Genomic DNA, 19,961 nt, shown 5'->3' with positions numbered 1-19,961 from the left:
ATTCAATTCCGCGTACTTCATACAACCAAAAAGTCATAACATTGTACAAATAATAATACTAGATTCTTTATCCTAAATTTAAATGCGTTTTTATCTAACAATCGTTTGAAAACATCTTCCAACAACTCAACCAATTAATACAATCTTCTAGAAAATTAATCCCACCACTAACACAAAATGGGCCTATAACGTCACCTATTTGACGTCAGTCCCGAAGTCAAAAATGACCGGTGGCGTTTTTCTAATTAAAAGACAAAATTAACGTCGGCCCCCTAAGGAAGAGACGTCTTTATTCAATTTGACATTGGTGTCGACAGGTTAGACGTCAAAGGACGTCGGATTTCAAATCCCTAACATCAAATGACTTCTGTTTTTCAATTCCCCAACGTCAAATTACGTGTATTTCTCGATATCCCGACGTTAGACGTTATAAAAAAACCAGAGGCAACGCCAACAACACTGTTCCTTCGCACACTTTAATTTTTAGGGTTAACTAGCACCTTGTTGATGAGTGGGAGGACGAACGAAGATTAGTTTCTGGTCATGAAACCTCTAATGCAAGTAAGAGGATGAGGATGTGCTCGCTTGGGGTTTTTTTGAGTTTTGATCCAATGATTTTCTCCTTTTCGTATTGCAGCAGCATGATTCGTGCTAGGCGGCAATGCGATGACGATCTCCAACACTTCCAGCAGATCAAAGGGACTCTTTCTTAATCTCACTCTATGTTTTTCTGTTATTATTAGCTCAGGGATTTGGGTTCTGGTTTATGAAAGTGCAGCCAAAGGACGTCGATTTCATTTATAACCGACGTCAAGGGACGTCGGCTTTTTCCTCAGACGTCAATTTTGACGTCAGCCAATAAGACGTCGAAGTTTGGACAGACGTCAAAGATCGAAAATAACGAACGTAAAAAGCCTTTTTTGTGTTAGTGCACATACTATTTTGAACATCCCAATAGTGAGAGGATAATAAAAAGATTAAAACAATTGTAGAGTATTGCGGGGTGCATCAATTATCTCATTATGTAACACAAGTGGATAAAGTCATAATTGAATCACAACACTGAAGCTAGTATGTTACATTATCAAGTGGAAAGAGGTGTCTTTACTATTAGACATAACTTTTAGTCCATAGTTAAACACTCAATACAATAATCAATGTTTGAGTCATGTTACATAATTATCTTAATGCTTGAACTCATACATTTTTAAGTTTAAATAATTATATCGAAATTATCAATCATAAATTTTAGCCTAATGATAAATGTTCAATCCAAAACAAGGTTAAATATATTTATCAAAACCTAATTTCAATTTATTCAAAACAATCTATATTTCACCAAATCCACGATACCTTAGTATAATAAAGAATTGAAGTTCAAATATTGTTTAGCGTTAAAGACAATGTAGAGAAAGAAATTGTTTTGAGAAAATTCTTTTAAAATTGAAGATATAAAATGAATTAAGATACGAGTTTTAAATTTTACTTACAAATTTCATCTTCTATTAGTTTTAAAATCTATTATTAAAAAGAATTGAATCTTACATCAATTATTTATATATATATATATATATATATATATATATATATATATATAATTTTCAATTTGATCCATGTATTAAAATCTCCAAATTAACTTTTTTCAATTTTGGAATTTTCTATCATATTTTTTTATGGCATGTGTGTGCAAATTGACATGAGAGACCAAACTTAGAGTTTGAATAGAGAATTTGAATAAGTTGATTCAAAAGTTTAGAATTTTTTAAATATTTTATTATAAAATATGTTTTAGAAAAATTGAAATATTATAAAATATGTTGCTTGGATAAGAAATTTAAGATAAAATTGAAATGCTATAGTTTTATTAAAATATTAAGATTGCTTAAAATTGGAAATTTTCAAAATTTATTTAATGTGAGAATTTGAAATTTTTCGTATTTACAAATTTATATTTTACTCTTCGTATTTTCTTTTGACTTAGACTTAGACATTATCGAAATGACTAACATTGTTAACTATTTTTTTCTTGTTTATTAATATTAATATAAATTATTTTTATGATTTAAGTTGTTATGTGTTTTTAAATCAATATTATTTATTGATGGATATTAGTCAAAGTTTTCTAGACCAATATTAGAAAGTGTATTCTTACATATGTTAATTAATTTTTATCAATCGTCTGTAATGATTACTCTTTGTCCATGTATGCATTTATTATTTTTTATCATTTATAGGTGTTAATTTTTGTTTTTATTTTGTTAATAATTTCATTATGCTTTTAATGTTAAATGTAAAATTTTTAAGTCAATAGTAACCTCAATCATCAATATGGTAAAACAACTTTCATTAATATCAATATAAATAATTACACTCAACATTACCTAAAAACAACATTGATTAACGTCATTTGAATATATATATATATATATATATATATATATATATATATATATATATATATATATATATATATATATATATATATATATATATATATATTCAAATGCCAATTAAAAAAATCTAACGATTTTTTATCAACATTAACTAAGATCAATGCAAATATAATTAGTTTTAAAATTTTTGAGTTTTTAATAATCATTTAATATTTAAATATTTTTATATTTTATGGTAAGCAAACTATTTTATAAAAAAAAATCACCAAATTTAACCTATGTCATCTAAACAAAACATTATAAAAATAAAACAAATTTGGATCGATTTAAAATTAATATATTTAAATATCATGAAAAGTATAATTTTTGTATCAAACAAGATAAGCTAATTTAAAAATTAAAGAAATTATTTAGGATTATTAATTACATAGAAATCACAATAAATAATATAAATATAATTATTTAGCAAAGATAATTATATAAAATTTATAAATAGGAATTATTTATAATTATTAGCAGTAAAAATATAATTATTCAAATTGTAACCATGTTTTTAAAAAACAAAACACAATTGAGTAATTAAAGTCCTGTGTGGTAGGGATGTCATGTAAAATTAGTAAGTGTTTGAACTTCATGAAATAAAATTGATAGAATTAATGTCTTATCTGAACTTTTATTTTTTACTTGGAAATTTATCATAATTTTATTCTTAAAAAAAGATTTCTTTAGATTATTTTTAATAAAAAGGTTTCTTTAAATTATTTTTAATTTTTTTAAGTGATATAAAATTAATGGATATACAAGAAAATTAGTTGGCTTCACACTGTGTTGGTTGGTGAGTAAGTTGGATGAAGAGTGGTGCAAAGTCCAATCTCACACTATCTTCGTATCATCACAAAAAAGAGAAAATACTTAGCGGAGAAGATAAAGGACTGAGTCAGCAATTGTATCGCGAAGAATCTAGAAGGGCTTGCATATTTAATCATTTATTTTCAAGTTCTTTTTTATGTTGTTCTGTCAAATGCTTCTATTTAGAAACAAAAATTTGCATTACTAATGGATATAACTTCATAAGTTAGAGAACAATTAGGAAAAATATCATAATGGGTAATTCTAAAAAAGGGAAAATTGGATGAATTATGTTTGAGTAAGAAGACTTTTGTTTTTATTTGAACAAGTGATGTGCAATAACCGCAATTTTAATTTTTTATCTATTATAAGTTATAACACATGATATATACAATTTTGTTTAATTTTTTTATTTAAAAAAAAAAACGAGCATAGACATCTAATAAAAAAATTAAAAGTTGTGCTTCTGAAAAGAAAAAAAATTATATTTATTAAACGAAATATATATTGTATGTGTATCTATTAAATATGATTTTTATATGATTAAAAATGAAAATTTGATTTTTTTCCAAAACAAAATTATATATTTTAAAGTCAATTTGCCTAATTTTACAATTTATCCATTTTTTTTAATATTTTCCACGATTCTAACTCACAATTAAATTTCTAACATCACAAAGTTTAAATGTTATGGTATAGATTTACGTTAAATAATTTTGAAAAATATTTTAAACTAGATGCTCAGTTGTGTCATTTTTCCACAAGTAATAATTCCAAAGTAAGTAGTTTTGTTTTTAAATGGTTATATTTACGATTTGTACATGGAATAAAATTATTACAACAAAATATTTTAAAATAAGTTAATGTGAGACATCATTGTTATTATATAAAAAATTATTTAAAAAATAATAAAATATTATATCAAATTCATAATAAAGTTATATTTGAAAAAAATACAATTTTCTTTCCTAAAATCATTCCATTAATAAAAGAAACAAAATTCTTCATTATATTAAAAAAATATTATTTCTCTCATATTAAAAAAGAAAAAAACTTTACTTTCTATAAGTTTTTCTTTCCATTTAACAAACAATGAAAATTCCACTTTTATCGTTCACTATAATTTTATGTTCAAACTTAATGAATCCTCGAATTAAAAAAAAATAGTTGTTCAAATAAAAATTGATAATATAAATAATTAATTGTATAAAAAACACGAAAACACATTTTTTTTATTGGATTATATTTATAAGAGGATATGCTTTATCTTGTACATATACATGTTTTACTTTAATTTTTTATTTTGGATATTTTGAAGTCTGTTTATTGTAATTGAATTACAATTTTTAGATAGAAAATATTTTTTAAGAACAATTCAAAGAGAACTATACATAATGTTTTCTTCTTTGGATTTTTAAAAAACCCACACAGACCTATTGGTCAAAACCTTCTAGAAGATGTTTTTTTAGTTATTTTTTAATTTAAAAAATATTTTTCTCCTCTTTTAATTCTTAAAACAGTTTACAAAAAACAAACTATCTACTAATATGTTCACCTCGAAAGGCAAAATTGAGATATTCAAAGTAACTTTTGTATGAATTATAAATTTTATTTTATTTTATAAAACAATTAATGACAAAAGCAGATGAATTTAAACCAGATGAATAAATTAATTATACATAATGTGATCGAAAAGGTTAACCATTCATCACAATTATATGAAAAATCCTGTAAATAAATTTATTTGAAAAATAGTATAATTGTTTGTGATAAAATAGTAACTGTTGGGATATTTAATGACTAAAATGTGTCTAATACACTATGTATGTAAAAATTAAAAGATTGTCAGATTATGCATTGAATCTACTTTTAAAATCACCGTACAAAGATGGAGAATCAACTAAATAAGACTAATCACAAGTATCTTTGAAAAGGAAAAATAGATTAAATCCCAAACATAAAAGGAAAAGAATCTTTTGCAACATGAAGTCACTTGCTAAAAGATATTTGATTGAAAAAACTTTAGAAAAAAAAGGTTTATTGACCTTGAATAAAAAAAAATTTAGAAAACACTTAATTTTTGTTTTACCATTTTGACACGATAATGACATACTTATTTAATGGTTTAATATTCTTGTTGAATTAGTGGTTTACTACCGAATAGAATATAATAGAAATAAAATGTAACTTTTTATTTATTTATTTAGCAGTATCACAATTCAAATATATTTTAACTCGCTTTTTATTATTCAACATAGGAAAGTGATTAATGTAAAATATAATGAGAATGACTATTATCCGACTTTAAACTACATATGAATTATTTAATATTTTTAATAGAGTTTTATTTTAAGAAAAATAAAAAAAAATGATTTAATTATTGCACACAAAGTTATTCATCGTATATATGAAAATAAAGTTGATGATTATTACGATGGACATTGAAAAAACTTATAGCAAAGTGAATTGATAACCAATAAAATGAACATTGGCTCTATTTAATTTTTACCTAAATGCAATGCCACCATAAATATTTATTATTTTTTAACTATTTCTAATCTTATTGAAGCACAGTTCCTTAAACAACTAGAGCATACAACTCTTATACCACTTAATTTTAATTAAACTGAATATCACCGTTATTTTATTTTTATATAGTTACCCAATTAAATGGCAAAAGTCAAGGAATTTTTGTAAGAAATATATATATATATATATATATATATATATATATATAATTATGTTTTTTCTGGAATTTAGTGACTAGTCTAGTAGAATAAAAAAAAATGAATTTGAGATTTTCACAATTAATTCCTAATTGGGTTTGGTTTGGGCCTATTGCCGAAACACAACTCTTTACTAAGATGACTCTTCAATATACCCTCACTTCGAAAAAAATAAAATGTTCCACTTATAAAGATCTACAACTGAAAAGATATGTAACACTTGAATATCTACCACTTTTTGGTGTAAGAAAATGAAAAGAAAAATAAACTTTTAATTGAATAAAAAATATAAGGCGAAATATTTTTTATTTTAATTATTTTATTTGTACTTTAATTAAACAAAGTTTTATTTTTATTTCACTCACCCATAACATAGATTAACAAGAAAATTCAGTTTAATAAAGTGACATTAATTTAATCAATCTATATTTTGTGTCCATAAGATCCCTGTCAATTTCAATTGGTATCAACCATTAAATAGTAAATTAAGACAAGTCAAATTTTTTAAATGGACCTAGTAAAATAGGCAGAAAAGAATATAGGAAGATAGGTCTGAAATTATGCACACATTACTGTTGTCAAGTACATATATCAGTAACAAATTAACAATGAATGCTTTTGAATTTTAGGAGTTAAGAAAATCACAAGAACTTTACAAAATCATTGGAAAATAATAAGGAATTGTGTTTCTGTTCTTACTTGCACTTGCAAAAGGGAACCATCAAAATAATAAACACCACTATAAACACAACTTGCAAAAGGAATTGTGTTTCTGTTCTAGGCCTAGTTTTTAGTAATTAACATAAAAAAATACTAAATAACAAGTCAAGCTATTTTCACCTAACTCTGTAGCTTTACTCTGTGCAAAAGGTGGTGTCGAAAAAACACAATCAAAAGTTCTTTTCGAAATAACACTGTACAACATCATCGTCGCTGTTATTTTTGTTAGTAAAACCGCGTCTGACACAAAACTGCAAATTAAATCGAGGGGCAAAACTTGAAAAAAAAAATGAAAAATGGCCAACAAACAAAGAAACAGTAATTAATAGATAACAGTTTTCGTTAATTTTCTGTGATAAATTTCACAGCATATAGATACAAGAAAAAACACATAAGATAAGAGACAGAGTAGAATAGCGGCTATATTTCTGTCTGTCATAAACATTACTAGCAGAGTTTAAGGAAAGGCCTTGGTCAACCACCAAAAATCATTGGTTAACCCACGTGGTCGTAGAAGTCACATGATGATGTTAGATTCTAGGAAACATCAGAGTTATTGGTCTCAGAATTGTAGCCACTTTGGGGAGGGGTTGAGGCAGAAGACGCAGAAGCTGAACCTGAATCGCCACCACTTTTTCCAAAAACGTTTCGAATAGATTCCCCTGTTTTAGAGATAGTGGAAGACACAGAATTCGCAAGGCTGCTAAAAATTTGAGCCTTTATCTGTCCTCTTTTCGGGGGAAGACTCGATTTTTTCCTTTGGGGTGATTCCGACATTCTCCTTATATAGTTTGGACCCGATCTGTGAAAATAAAGAGAAAGAAGAAAAGGAACAAGAAACAGAACAACCTCTGTTATTGTAACAGAGTATACAAAACTTCAAGAAAATTCTACTTCAAAATACAGAAATCCAGGACTACCTCAGTAATATAGAAGCAGAAGAAGAAGAAGAAAAAGCAGAGAAAGAAGAAAAGCAGAAACAAAAGAAGAAGAAAGAAGAAGAAAGAGGAGAAGTTTGAGACCAGTGACATAGAAGGTGAAAGAAGAACATAATTTATAAATAATGGGTGGGGAAGGGAAGAACCAGGGCGAGATTACTCCAATGTAAATACTAGTTTAATAACCTAGTTCTTCTTTAATTGTTATTGTAATTTTTTTTATAATTTTATTCCATTGTTTTTTTATGTTTTAAATTTGGTTAATTTTTCAGAAAAACATTCTGTAAGTTTTTTATTATAGTTATAACTGGATATTGTTATAGATGTCATTAAGAAATAAATTATTTTTAATTAATTGTATCATTATTGATTTATGCTGGATGCCTTTGTCAGGATGTTGTCATCAATTGATATATATAATTATATTAACTTACTTTTAAAAAAATTAACTTATAAGATTTAAAACAGTGAGACAAATTTATAATGACCTTAATAATAATTTAAAGAAATCATTAAACTTTATTTTTTCTAATAAGAGAAAAACTACTTTCTTCCCCGTTACAAGATTACTTTTACTAAAAGTTATTATTTGTGATAACTGAACTAATAGACTTTAGTGTCACTTTATAATATCGTTTAATACGAAAAAAATATTAACACTAATATTATATTCATTTGTTTTTTTTTAACTTAATAACGAATTATTTTTAAAGTTTAGAAGGGATATAAAACTCAATTTCACATTAAAGTTTACAACTAAAATAATATTTAAATCTTTAAAAAAATATACTTTCCCAATAAGCACATTTTACTTTTTTAAATAACCCATTGAACATATATACAAATTTACTAGAATTTGTAAGAAATAATATCGAAAGTAATGGATGTGAAGTGTGTGAGTTTGCAACCTACATATCCACTTGTGAGAGGAAGCCAATTCCAAAGTTCCACGTCTATATAGTGACATAAACGTATGCATAAGAAAAAAGATATTTTCATCTTTCACTTTTTGCATTTACAATATTTTAATTTATTTGACTTGTTCTCACTTTCCCTTCATTTTGTTTTGCTACTATCCATTGCGATGGATGAATATATTTCGGATACATTTATAAGTAATATCAAATAAGTTTATGTTAAATTTTCTTCTGTATTTCGTTTCTAACTTATTTTTATTTATCGTTTTTGTTTTTAAAATTATTTAGATTTATTACATTATTATTATTTAGTATTTATATAATTATAATTTTTTAAATATATGACATTGTAAAAAATAAAAATATATATCTTTTTGACATTGGATAATGATTTTTATTTTTTATAAAAAAATGTCTAATCAAGAAAATTATAAATATATCTACAAATTAAAAAAAGAACAAAAATTACTTATCCATTAAATACGATAATAGAGAAAAAAATTATTATAGAAATAAATGTGAAATAATTAAACTCCTGTCTGCTCGGTTATAGAAATTGAATGATAAGGTGATTTAATGTTTACTTGGAAGAGAAATGAAGAAATGATCGTGTGTTCGATTTCTCTACTAATCATTTAGAAAAAATAAGATAGATTTGACAAATTTAGGAATTAAAAAAAAAAGTAAAAAAGTCATGCATTATATTTATTTATTTTAATAATTATTAAAAAGTGTTGTGTGAATTATGATTGGTCAATAACTTTTCTAATCACTATTCATTTTAGTTATATAAAATATCCCATTATAAATGATATAAAAACATGATTTACGTTTTTCTTTCTTCTGGATCTATATTTGAGAATGTTTGGTCAATTATATTTCTTGATAGTCATTTTAGTGTAGTGTATATTTTTTTTTCTCATGATCGTAGTGGTATGTATATTAGTATTTGTTTTTAGTTAAACTATATTATTATTTGTTTCATCTGAATAAGAAAATAGATTATTACAGTTTATTACGAATAAAACACTATTTGTGGAGTACTAGAACTGAAAAAAGTAATTAAGGCATTATGGTTGACACAGAATTAATAGAAAAAAAAATAATTTAACAGTTTTTTACCAAGTCACACTCCTCTCTCTCCTACTATTCATTAAATCACTCAGAAAAACACGAAAATATAATTGCAATTAAAAAGCAAATTTCGATGATAAACTTTGTTTGCATAAAAATAAAATACTTGAAATATTTTGAGACCCATTTAGTATTATAACTTTTACTTACCAATTCCTAAGTGTGAATCCAAATGGAAAAGATTACGTTCTTCTTTTTCTTCAATGTTATTCACCATTTTCATCTATTGGTGTGAACACTTCACACATGTATTCCTAGCTTGGCCACATATACTTCTAGATCCATTTGACTTTATACTCCAGAGGATAAAGAGATAAGAAGATGTTTAAGCCAGACATTTAAATATAAATTATTCACGAAAAGTGAAGAGAGACCAGCCAGCAACTAATCCATGTTATTCTAGTATTTGTTCCAACATCGTTGATCCAAACAAAGTTTTAGAAACCGTAATGAAAACATTTGGTCATTCCTAAATCCATGTTATATATAAGTGAATGAAATTATATATACAGTTATTATTACTCGTCTCAGACGTGTGCATATCAGTGTGACCAAGTGACGAACATGATACGAAATTCCCAATAAGTTTGTTTTCGTCAGTGATGATGGAATATTTGACTTGATTTCGTAAAGGATTATGGCGGCTACGTTGGGAAGTGACATGATAATTTATAATTTGGATGATTTATTATTTTTTTCTATTTTTTTATTGTATTTTCATAATATACTATTTTTTTATTGTATTTTCATAATATACTGATTATTATTAATTTTAATATTTAAAAATATATTTAAAATATTAATATAGCATAATTTTAATATTCAACAGAAAATAACATAAAAAATCTAATAAAAAATCTGGAATGGATAATTTGTTTGTCTTTTGGTGACTGAGGAGACCGAAGGCACAGTCAACTTTCTTTATTCAAAACCCAACAAGCTGTGATTTGTGGTTGTCTCCTAATATCACACAGCTAAGTAACTTAATGATCACAGCTAAGCAGATGATTTACCTAAATAATCTCTTAAAACAGTAACTTTATTTCATTTTCAATCTTTTTAAGTTGTCTTTTTACGTCTGGTCGGTGTTTCGAGGAATCTACTTTGAAGATTTAACAATAGGATACCGGTTAAAGTAATACGAGATTTATATTTTTCTAACAACATTTTTTATTTATTCTTTTATATTACAAGAATTTCATTTAAGAAAATACATGTACAGAGTAAATTTTAAATATTGTATAATATTTAAAAATTATGGATTTTTTTTATTTTCATTAAAATCATATCTTAGTTTTTCCAACTTATAATATTTCAACCATGTAATAGTTTATGGTATAAAATATAGTTGTTATTATCACATTTTGACAAGGACTTTTTAAGTTTTTTCTATGTCCATTAGTCTTATATCATCAAAAAGATGAAATTATGAAAAATTTAAATATATTTTTCTCTTCTACCCTTCCAAAACATTTTTTAGGATGTGTTTAATTCAGTACTATATACACCAATATTTGAAGGTGATTGCAGACGACGATTTCCAAGAGGAGATGAAATTTTCATCTTTCATCTACGCATATTGAGGAGATACGAAGTGATTTAGTGTTCATAACATTGCCCTCACATTAAATGTATGGATTGTGGAAAGAAGAAAAAAAAGAGGGGAAATCGATTATGTCCCTCATGGAACCGATTATGCTGGAAGAGGAAGACCTAAATCGATTTTGTCGCATATCAAAAAATAAAGAGTAAAATATATTTTTGTCCCTCAAATTGAAAAATTTGGAATTAGTACATTTTTTAAATTTTTGACTAATTTAGTTTTTCATATTTAAAAATACATGAATTTAGTATTTTTAACCAAATTTTGTTAAGTTTATTCGACGTTTCAAGCACATTTCGTGATAGTATTTGAATTGTTTACACCATATGACATATTTTTGCTTTAATATTAACTCAAATATTATTATAAAATATGTTTAAAATGTTAAATAAGTTTAACAAAATTTGATAAGAAAGATTAAATTCACGTATATTTCTAAAGATAATGATTAAATTGATATAAAATTTTGAAAAGGAACTAATTTCAAATTTGAGAAAAAAAATATATATTTAATCCAAAAATAAAGAATCAATTTTGTTGAATTGTGAATAATATGGAATTGAGTACGCACTATATTGAAACCTCTATTGAATTCATCAGAGCAACAACACCACGACAATAGCAACACGTGAGATCACGAGCCGTATCATGCATCATTATAGATAAATCCAACCCGGTTAATTATAAAATATTTTATTTTAACACGAACTTAAAACTTTAATTTACATTATTAAAAGAATAAAAAAAATCTTAGTTGACACAGATAAAAAATAATTTTATTAATATTAATAAAAAATTTATAATTGTATGTTAATTGAGAAATTATTCTGATATAAGTTAAAAAAATCTAAATGAAATAAACTAAAATGTATCTATAACAATATATAAAAGAAATTCTATTTTTTTTCAATTTCATGAAATCAGTTTATTTTTAATTATTTTAAAAATTAATTATTTTATAAATAATTTATTTTTAACTGTTATTCTAAATACCACTTTTATCTTAAATCGTCATTTTAAATTTTTTTACATATTTTATTTTTTTTAATTTTATATTTAACAACTATTTTAAAAATTAACTATATATTTAATATTGATCTTAATTTAAATCTCTTGAAAATAAATGTGAACGTAGTACAATAATACAATAACATGTGTGTATTCGCCAACAATAATATATGTAGATGTTGATTTAAAAAATTGTATTTGACATCATTTAATCAATATTGTTGTTAATATTGACCCAAAAGAAATTCTAGACAATATCGATTGATATTTGTGTTTACAAATTATCTTCACGATGATAATCAAAGAAAAAGAAGAAAAGAATTTACTAACATAAAAATAAAAATGTTTAACCAGTGACGTCTTGATCTTTATCGTGATTTTGGTTAGAGTGAAATTTATCGCAATATTAAAAAAATGAATTTTTGTAAAAAAATATTTTTTAATTCTTACTAAAAAAATCTGAAATTACCTAATTATAAAAAATATGAAAATTCGTTTTTTTTTTTAAATATCTTATCGTAAAAAGAAATCAAACTCATGAAAATCTATGTTGGAGCAAATATAGTGTCTAGTTTTGGCGGGAAGGATGGGAGAACTGGAGAAAGAGGAAAGGAGCGAAAATGGCGAACAAGCTCATCAACCAGATGGGATTGCCCAAATCCATAGCCAATATCTTCACTGCTCGCAACATCATCACCGCCAAGGTATCCATTTCCACCTTCTTTCGAAATCTCATTTTCGTTTTTCCTCACTAACATTGCTATTATTCACATCTCACACTGCCATTTTCCATTTCCTATCATACCAAACCCTAATCGCTTGCCGCATTCTGTTTCTCACGAATTCAACTTAATCTATCGTTCAAAATGCCTTTTGTCTTATCACCTATCGTTTATATGCATAACCTAAATAGCTTGGATCTTCGTTTGTCACTTGAACCATCGATTAGAACTTCATTTTTTTTTTCTCCGAACGTCGCTTCAATTGAAAGTAACAATTATTATTGTTTTTATTTGTTTCCTTGAAATTGCAGGATGCATTGTCTCACACTGAATTTGAGTTGATGGAACTGTTGGACGTTGGGAAGGAAGAAGTAACATCCGCAATGGCGCATGTTAGCGAAGTCGTGTGTCCACCGTGTCAAACTGTACATATTCTACACACTTTCCTCTTTGATTTTTCTGTTATTTTTGCCAATCTGTTGAGGAATTACTAAATGTTTTGGAGATACTGTAATAGGCGTTACTACTGCTGGAGCAGCGAGTACGCAACGAGACTTTGGCCGGTCATCTTCCCACTCGTTTGAAAGGTTTGGATGAAGCGTTGTGCGGCGGTTTACCTTTTGGTGTTTTGACAGAGTTGGTTGGTCCAGCAGGAATTGGCAAAACACAGGTATATGATTGGTTTTGCAACATTTAACATTTTAAACTCATACCAGGATGCATTTCAGATTTGGATTGTGGTGAAAAGGGGGAATATTTTCCGTAACCATTAACCATGCTAGATGGATTTTATGTCACAGTTTTGCTTGAAGCTGTCACTGCTGGCTTCGCTGCCAGCTAGTTGTGGAGGCTTAGATGGTCGTGTTATATATATTGATATTGAATCCAAGTTTAGGTCAAAAAGGTAGTTGAAGCTTGCATTGCAAGCAATGTACTGTTTTCAATTGTATGATTTTATTTACTGCTATGTGTATTGATGGAAGAAAAAAATTATGGTATATTATCTTCCGTGTTGAATTTACTTTTTTTTTATCCAGATTGATAGAGATTGGAATAAACAGTTTTCCTGAAATATTTCTTAAGAAGGGAATGGCACAGGAGGTATGCAGGTTGTTTCACTTGTTTCATTTCTTGTGCGGGTTAATGGGTTTTCTATGTAATTCGAACTTGATGAGTATCTTTTTTACTTGACACATAGCAGATGGCTGGCAGAATCCTGATTTTGCGTCCTACATCACTTTCTGAATTTGCTGAGAGGTGCGGATCTCTTCTATTTATTTTTAGTTAGTCTCTCCAACAGCAAGGACGGTCAACAGAATACAGATTGATACATAAGAACTATAAGAGAATTATCTACTTTATTAATAGGTTCAAAAGATGAAAACTTACTGAAGTTTATTCTTGTACAAGAAAACCTGCGCAGTCTTCAAAAGTTCTTGCAATAGTTTAGAGAAAATTATGAATACTAGAGAATGGACATTAAAAGTATCGAGGCTTTAATTTAGAAAGGCAAAGCAAAACGGATAATTAATGGTTTTGCTCTTTGTAAAAAAGTGAAGAAAGACCGGGTTGTTTTGATATAATCAAAAGGATGCAATCATTGTTAATTACTATAGGTTACATATGTATGAGGTATTACATTATGCTCCATCCATATCATTTAAATGGAAATGGTGTATCGTGATTAGATTAGCCTTCAGAATTGACAGGAGTGCTACTAGACGGTTTTAGTCAATGTCTTTGATTTTGTTCATAAATATGATTTTATCCTCTCTGCAGTTGCATTGGATGGGTTACTAATACATCAGACCTACTCTATCAGGAGGACTGTCTTTTTGCCCCTCGTTTGACAAAATGCCTGTTTTTTAGGGACTTACTATTTGTAGAATCTTTGATTTTAAAAACTCTTCAGTAAACTTATCAAGGAGCAAAGCTCTCACTAATTTATTGGTAGACTAGAACTAGACATGACAATTGCATTTATGCTCTTCTTTAGGCTGTGTCTGATTCATGATGCTCTTTACCAAACTCTACAAATTTTCACTGTCAAACTCGCTACATATAACATGCTGCAGATTTTGATAGAAGATATGTCGTTGGCTTGTAGCTCCTTTTTATTTCTTTCTAGGTTTCTATCAGACAACTCAAACTGTTAATATATTAAATGACGTGTTAACACTGCCAGTTTGTACCAGATCAAAGTATCACTCCTCCAGCAACAAGTGAAATTGCTCATCATTGATAGCATGGCTGCTCTAGTATTAGGGTGAGCTTAACTATTTTTGTCATTGATTGTGGATCATATGTCGAGGATGCTCACTTTGAAGGTTCAGCAAAATTGTAGTTATTTTTATAATATCCTTTCGGTCATTAATGTCTCATGCGTTAGAATTCTTCAATTTTCTTGTTCAGTGAGCATGAGTGTGGGACCTCTAGACAACAAGCATTGGGTTGGCATGTTTCTTTTATCAAGTATGAACCATACCAGCTTGTCGACTGTCACTTGTGATAATTTTTCAATTAGGAAGTGCATGCTTTTTCGTTGAGGTACTGATTTAGAAGGTATTCAGGTCACTTGCAGAATTTTCACGAATTCCAGTTGTATTGACAAATCAAGTAAGATCTCAATCTGGTGATGAATCTCGCATATATTCCTTTCAAGGTATGATAAAATAAATTATATTTCGGATCAGATGATTTTGAGAACCTAAAAGAGATATGTTTTTTATTGGGAAAGAAGATATTAATTTCTTTTCCAATAAAATCTTGCTTTTTTAGTTGCTTAAATTAGCCATCAGGGCCTAGGTAGCTTTGAACTATTAGATTTACGTTTCATTGTACTTTTAAACAGCACAAAGCCGCTCTATAATAAAAGATAACCCTGCTACATATGATTCTCATCTGGTTGCTGCATTGGGAATTAACTGGGCTCATGCTGTGACCATCCGTCTTGTACTTGAAGCCAGATCAGGTTGGTTAATTTGCAATGATTTGAGTCCTCTTGATTTTATTATGTATTTTTTTTGTAAGTGATTATCTAGATACCACCTCGACTTAAATTGTTGGAGTGGGTGGGGATTTCAGTGGAGGTTGGAAATTCGAGTCACGGGAATGACTTCCAAGACACCTAGTACGCATTACTTGATAACAAGTTCAGTTGTACTTGGAGTCTTCTAAATCGTTATTGTTTGAATCTATATAAATTGGTGATTAATCATTTTTTAATCACCCGTCACTATGTATAATAGAATGTTATGCAGATGTGTTTTATTAAATGTGTCCATTCTTAGTTGAAATTCTGATAAGTTTTGGTTAAAAAATATTTAAGTGATAAAAGCTTCAGGAAAGCAAAATATAGCATTTAGAGGAAAAAGAGTTAGGGATGAAGCACGATATTAGAATTTACCATGGAGGGTCTGAGTAATTTTGACACAACATTGACGACCGTATACCCAAATTTATATTAATGATTTTGGTCGTTTATATCACCTTATTTTAGGTTCTAAACAACATATAAAGATATCTTGCAATAAAAAAGATGAAAACCAAATTTGTATGGGTGTCTAGGTCTGGTACTAGTATAATGCAATTTCTAAATGGTCAACAAAAACAATTGGGTCTAACCGACGCAATACACATAATTTTTTTTGGATTCTTACTTTCTAACAACTTTCACTAACCACCATATACTTATCCTAATATATGATTCTTGTCTGTGTTAAATATTTGATTTGAAAAGTTAAATCCTCGCAGGTCAAAGGTTTATTAAGTTAGCAAAATCTCCCATATCACCTCCTCTGGCTTTCCCTTTTAAGATAACTTCATCAGGTGTGGTTCTGCTGGATGATGATGGGATAGAAATGAAAGGGCCAGAAATAAACACTATTCAGTGCCAAGGTTTGTCATTGAGCTCTCTTGCAGTTAACTCTACGGAATATGTTTTGTGTACGAAAAATACTTAAAATAGTTAAAGCCAGACCTTATGTATTGAATGGCATCCACAACTCAGAGCCTCTTTTCTATATTCTTGGTCGTCATGGAAAAGAAGTTCTTTTTCAGGTGGAAACTTTGTAAGTATTAAATGTGCCAAACATAGGGTCTTGGTATACTTGCGTTGGTTAATAGACTTTTTTGTGTGTTAAATTTTGTCAATCTAATTGGGGGCTTAAAATTCTCATGCGTCTGATTTGTGATATAAATCAAGTTACGAATTTCATATAATTACAAAATTAATTGAAACGTCATTAGACAGTCTATTTGATTGTGTAATGTTATGATAAAAACATAAATAAATACGTACCTTTTGATGTCTAAATTATCTAGAATTTGGTATATATGGTAAAGATACTATCACCTAATTCAATGATTGCGTTAGTTAATTGTGCATGATAAGCTGAAAGCGCACTGCCTATCTTGTAATGTCGTCACTGTTTGTTGAAAAGTAATCAATGTTAAGTTCCATTTACCACCTAGGTTTTCATTTGTCCTCTGTTGGTTTAATGTATTACGGTTAAAGTCTTGCCTATTTCGAAGTGTATACTCAATTAGTATCAATTTTATAATTTAAAATCAATAAATTCATATTTAAATATTATCAAATTTTTTATTTAAATATTATATATAATTATACATAATGAAAATATTTAAATATAATAATGGTTATATTAATTTTGAAACAAATTAAAAACAAAAAAAAAACTTGTACATCAGCACGGGTGTGAGACTAGTTCTTGATTAAAATTTTGTACTTATAATTACACAAAAATTATAACAATTAAATATAATTTTATAAATAAATATTTATTTAAATATAAAAATAATTATATTAACTTTTAATACAAGTTTTAAAAAAGTACTATAATTAGTAATCAAGTAAAAATAATAACTTTTACACACGGTGTTAACTCTGCATAAAAATAATTATATCAACCTATTTTATTTATTGTTGATTATTTTATTTATCTTTATCATCGTTTTAACACTTTTTTTATATAATAAGAATTAATTCATTAAGAATCGGTTTTGTATTTTTGGATTTCATTTTTTCGTATTTATAATAATAGTATTTTCAATTATATAATTCTTGATGAAAATATTACTTATTCTATCGAATCAATCTTTTTTATATGTATTGTAATTAGAATAAATCAATGTGTTTTTATTTGATTAAAATGGGAATATAAAACAATATTACTAATCTAATATCCAATACAAAGGAGGAATATTAACTTTATTAATACAGTTCTTTATTTTCAAACAAAAATTAGTCCGCTCTAAGATCAAAATTTTATTCATTAAAATATGGAGCTTTTATTGTAGTATTGTAGTTAGATCTAGAGGACAATTATAGTATCATGTTCATGCATTACTTTCATTCACACCAAGGATAACTCAATTAATAAGGAATTTATTACACAACCTTTACTATGGATCGAGCGAAATTAGAATCATTTAAGTTGAAAGTCATATTTGCTCTAAATTGTGAGATGACTTTAGTTATCTTTATCCTTTCTAATGTTTTGGCTATTTTTTTTTTAAGTATTGAAATTGTTGAGATAGGTATTATTAATTTGATGGCTTGAAGACATCCTTATCATTACGCCACATTGGAGTGATATAGTTGACTATTAAGACATTTTTTCTATAGATTCTTCTATCCATCATCATGTAACTGTGACTACCAAATTCATTGGGAGAATTATGCATTATTCAACTACCAGTCCAGATTGAACAATATTTTCTGAAACTCCATTAAAGCGACATTTTCATCAAAATTGGGTTAGAGTCAGACAGCTACTCACAAATGTCGATTTAATTAACATGCTTATATTTTATGTCAAAACTCTAATCGTATTGCTTGGATTACTCAATATAATTAAAAACAAATTAACTAGAAAAATAAAAGAAAAATTATTAAATGTTAGAAAAAGTAAAAGAAAATAAAAATGAGAGATGTACATAAAAGTTTTTCCTAAATCAAATTTTCAGTAAGATCTTAAGAAACCTATGGTATAAATATTATAGAAGATTCTAAAATTTACATGGAAATTAGAATATGTTTTACTTATTATGAAAACCTAACTTTGCTGCTTTTGGAGTTAGAAATTTTCTTCCACAATTATGTAACAATATATTGGAAAGTTAATCTTGTTCCTCTCATGTTTATACCTATTCATGTGTAGGGTCTTTTTGATTCTGTTTTTGGTTGTGTATTTTGGAGCAGCAGAATAAGTTTGCGGCTACTCCTTTAGTTCCATATGCATATTTTTTAGGGTCTTTTTAATCTTTGATGAATCTTTAGTTATTGGCTGTCATGTTTTGAAAGGTTTCGATGTTAAGCTTTTGCATCTTTTTGTACAGGTTATTAATCTTTTTGTAAAAGGGTTAAAGCGCCCCATAAGTGCTCTTCTTTCATTTATTCATTCTTTGCTGAAAAAAAAAATCTCGTTCCTCCCATTGTTGCTTTTAACTTATGTATTTATAAGAAGTAAGCCAAAGCAATATAAATTCTTCTTTACAAGATCAAACTCCAAAACCAAAATTCCCATAAATGAAAATCTGGATGCTGCTAAAGAAGCAACTCTTGATTTAGCGAGATGCTTCTCAATAAAAGAAGAAAATTCAAACACATATGAGAGAGATCCTTAAATGAAATTTAAAAATTTTCAGGATATATAATAAGGTATTTTAAACACAATCTTATACTCTCCCAAACTTCTGAAAATTTACCTTCACAGTCATGCACAAAGCGTCCAACCCAGTTGGGTTAAACAAATTTAGCACTATACTAACTTAGTTATCACACTTAATTGAAGAAAAGATGTGGAAAGAAACATTTCACAAACAACAACAACACAAAATGTTAACCCTAACCTAAACAACCCACACTTCAAACAAAAATTCATCCAGAACCTTTCTTTTTACAAAAGTAATCATCACAACCAATACGAA

General features: G+C 27.1%; 2 protein-coding genes across 2 annotated transcripts; one reads left to right on the top strand and one right to left on the bottom strand.

Moving 5' to 3' along the window:
* Positions 1 to 6,997: 6,997 nt before the first annotated feature.
* LOC114184142 lies at positions 6,998 to 7,725 on the bottom strand. The gene has a single exon (XM_028071399.1). The coding sequence runs from the start codon at positions 7,463 to 7,465 to the stop codon at positions 7,226 to 7,228; it is 240 nt and encodes a 79-aa protein (XP_027927200.1). The 5' UTR covers positions 7,466 to 7,725; the 3' UTR covers positions 6,998 to 7,225.
* A 5,123-nt stretch (positions 7,726 to 12,848) lies between these two features.
* LOC114184272 (DNA repair protein RAD51 homolog 2) lies at positions 12,849 to 17,181 on the top strand. Its single transcript, XM_028071561.1, has 11 exons — positions 12,849 to 12,992; positions 13,322 to 13,435; positions 13,528 to 13,680; positions 13,811 to 13,914; positions 14,048 to 14,111; positions 14,212 to 14,267; positions 15,196 to 15,276; positions 15,423 to 15,482; positions 15,581 to 15,672; positions 15,862 to 15,981; positions 16,764 to 17,181. The coding sequence occupies exons 1-11, from the start codon at positions 12,909 to 12,911 to the stop codon at positions 16,970 to 16,972; spliced, it is 1,137 nt and encodes a 378-aa protein (XP_027927362.1). The 5' UTR covers positions 12,849 to 12,908; the 3' UTR covers positions 16,973 to 17,181.
* The last annotated feature ends 2,780 nt before the right edge of the window (positions 17,182 to 19,961 follow it).

The sequence above is a fragment of the Vigna unguiculata genome, chromosome 5, assembly GCF_004118075.2.
Source record: "Vigna unguiculata cultivar IT97K-499-35 chromosome 5, ASM411807v1, whole genome shotgun sequence".
NCBI classification, from domain to species: Eukaryota; Viridiplantae; Streptophyta; class Magnoliopsida; order Fabales; family Fabaceae; genus Vigna; species Vigna unguiculata.
Note: the sequence above shows the minus strand (reverse complement) of the source record. Positions and strands in the feature narration are given on the sequence as shown.

What these genes read in the sequence shown, in the direction of transcription:
- LOC114184142 (XM_028071399.1), bottom strand. Translation starts at nt 7,465, where the DNA reads ATGTCGGAATCACCCCAAAGGAAAAAATCGAGTCTTCCCCCGAAAAGA.
- LOC114184272 (XM_028071561.1), top strand. Translation starts at nt 12,909, where the DNA reads ATGGCGAACAAGCTCATCAACCAGATGGGATTGCCCAAATCCATAGCC. An exon ending in AGAAGGGAATGGCACAGGAG is followed by an intron (nt 14,112 to 14,211) that starts GTATGCAGGTTG and finishes GACACATAGCAG; the next exon opens with ATGGCTGGCAGAATCCTGAT. An exon ending in CTTTCTGAATTTGCTGAGAG is followed by an intron (nt 14,268 to 15,195) that starts GTGCGGATCTCT and finishes TAACACTGCCAG; the next exon opens with TTTGTACCAGATCAAAGTAT.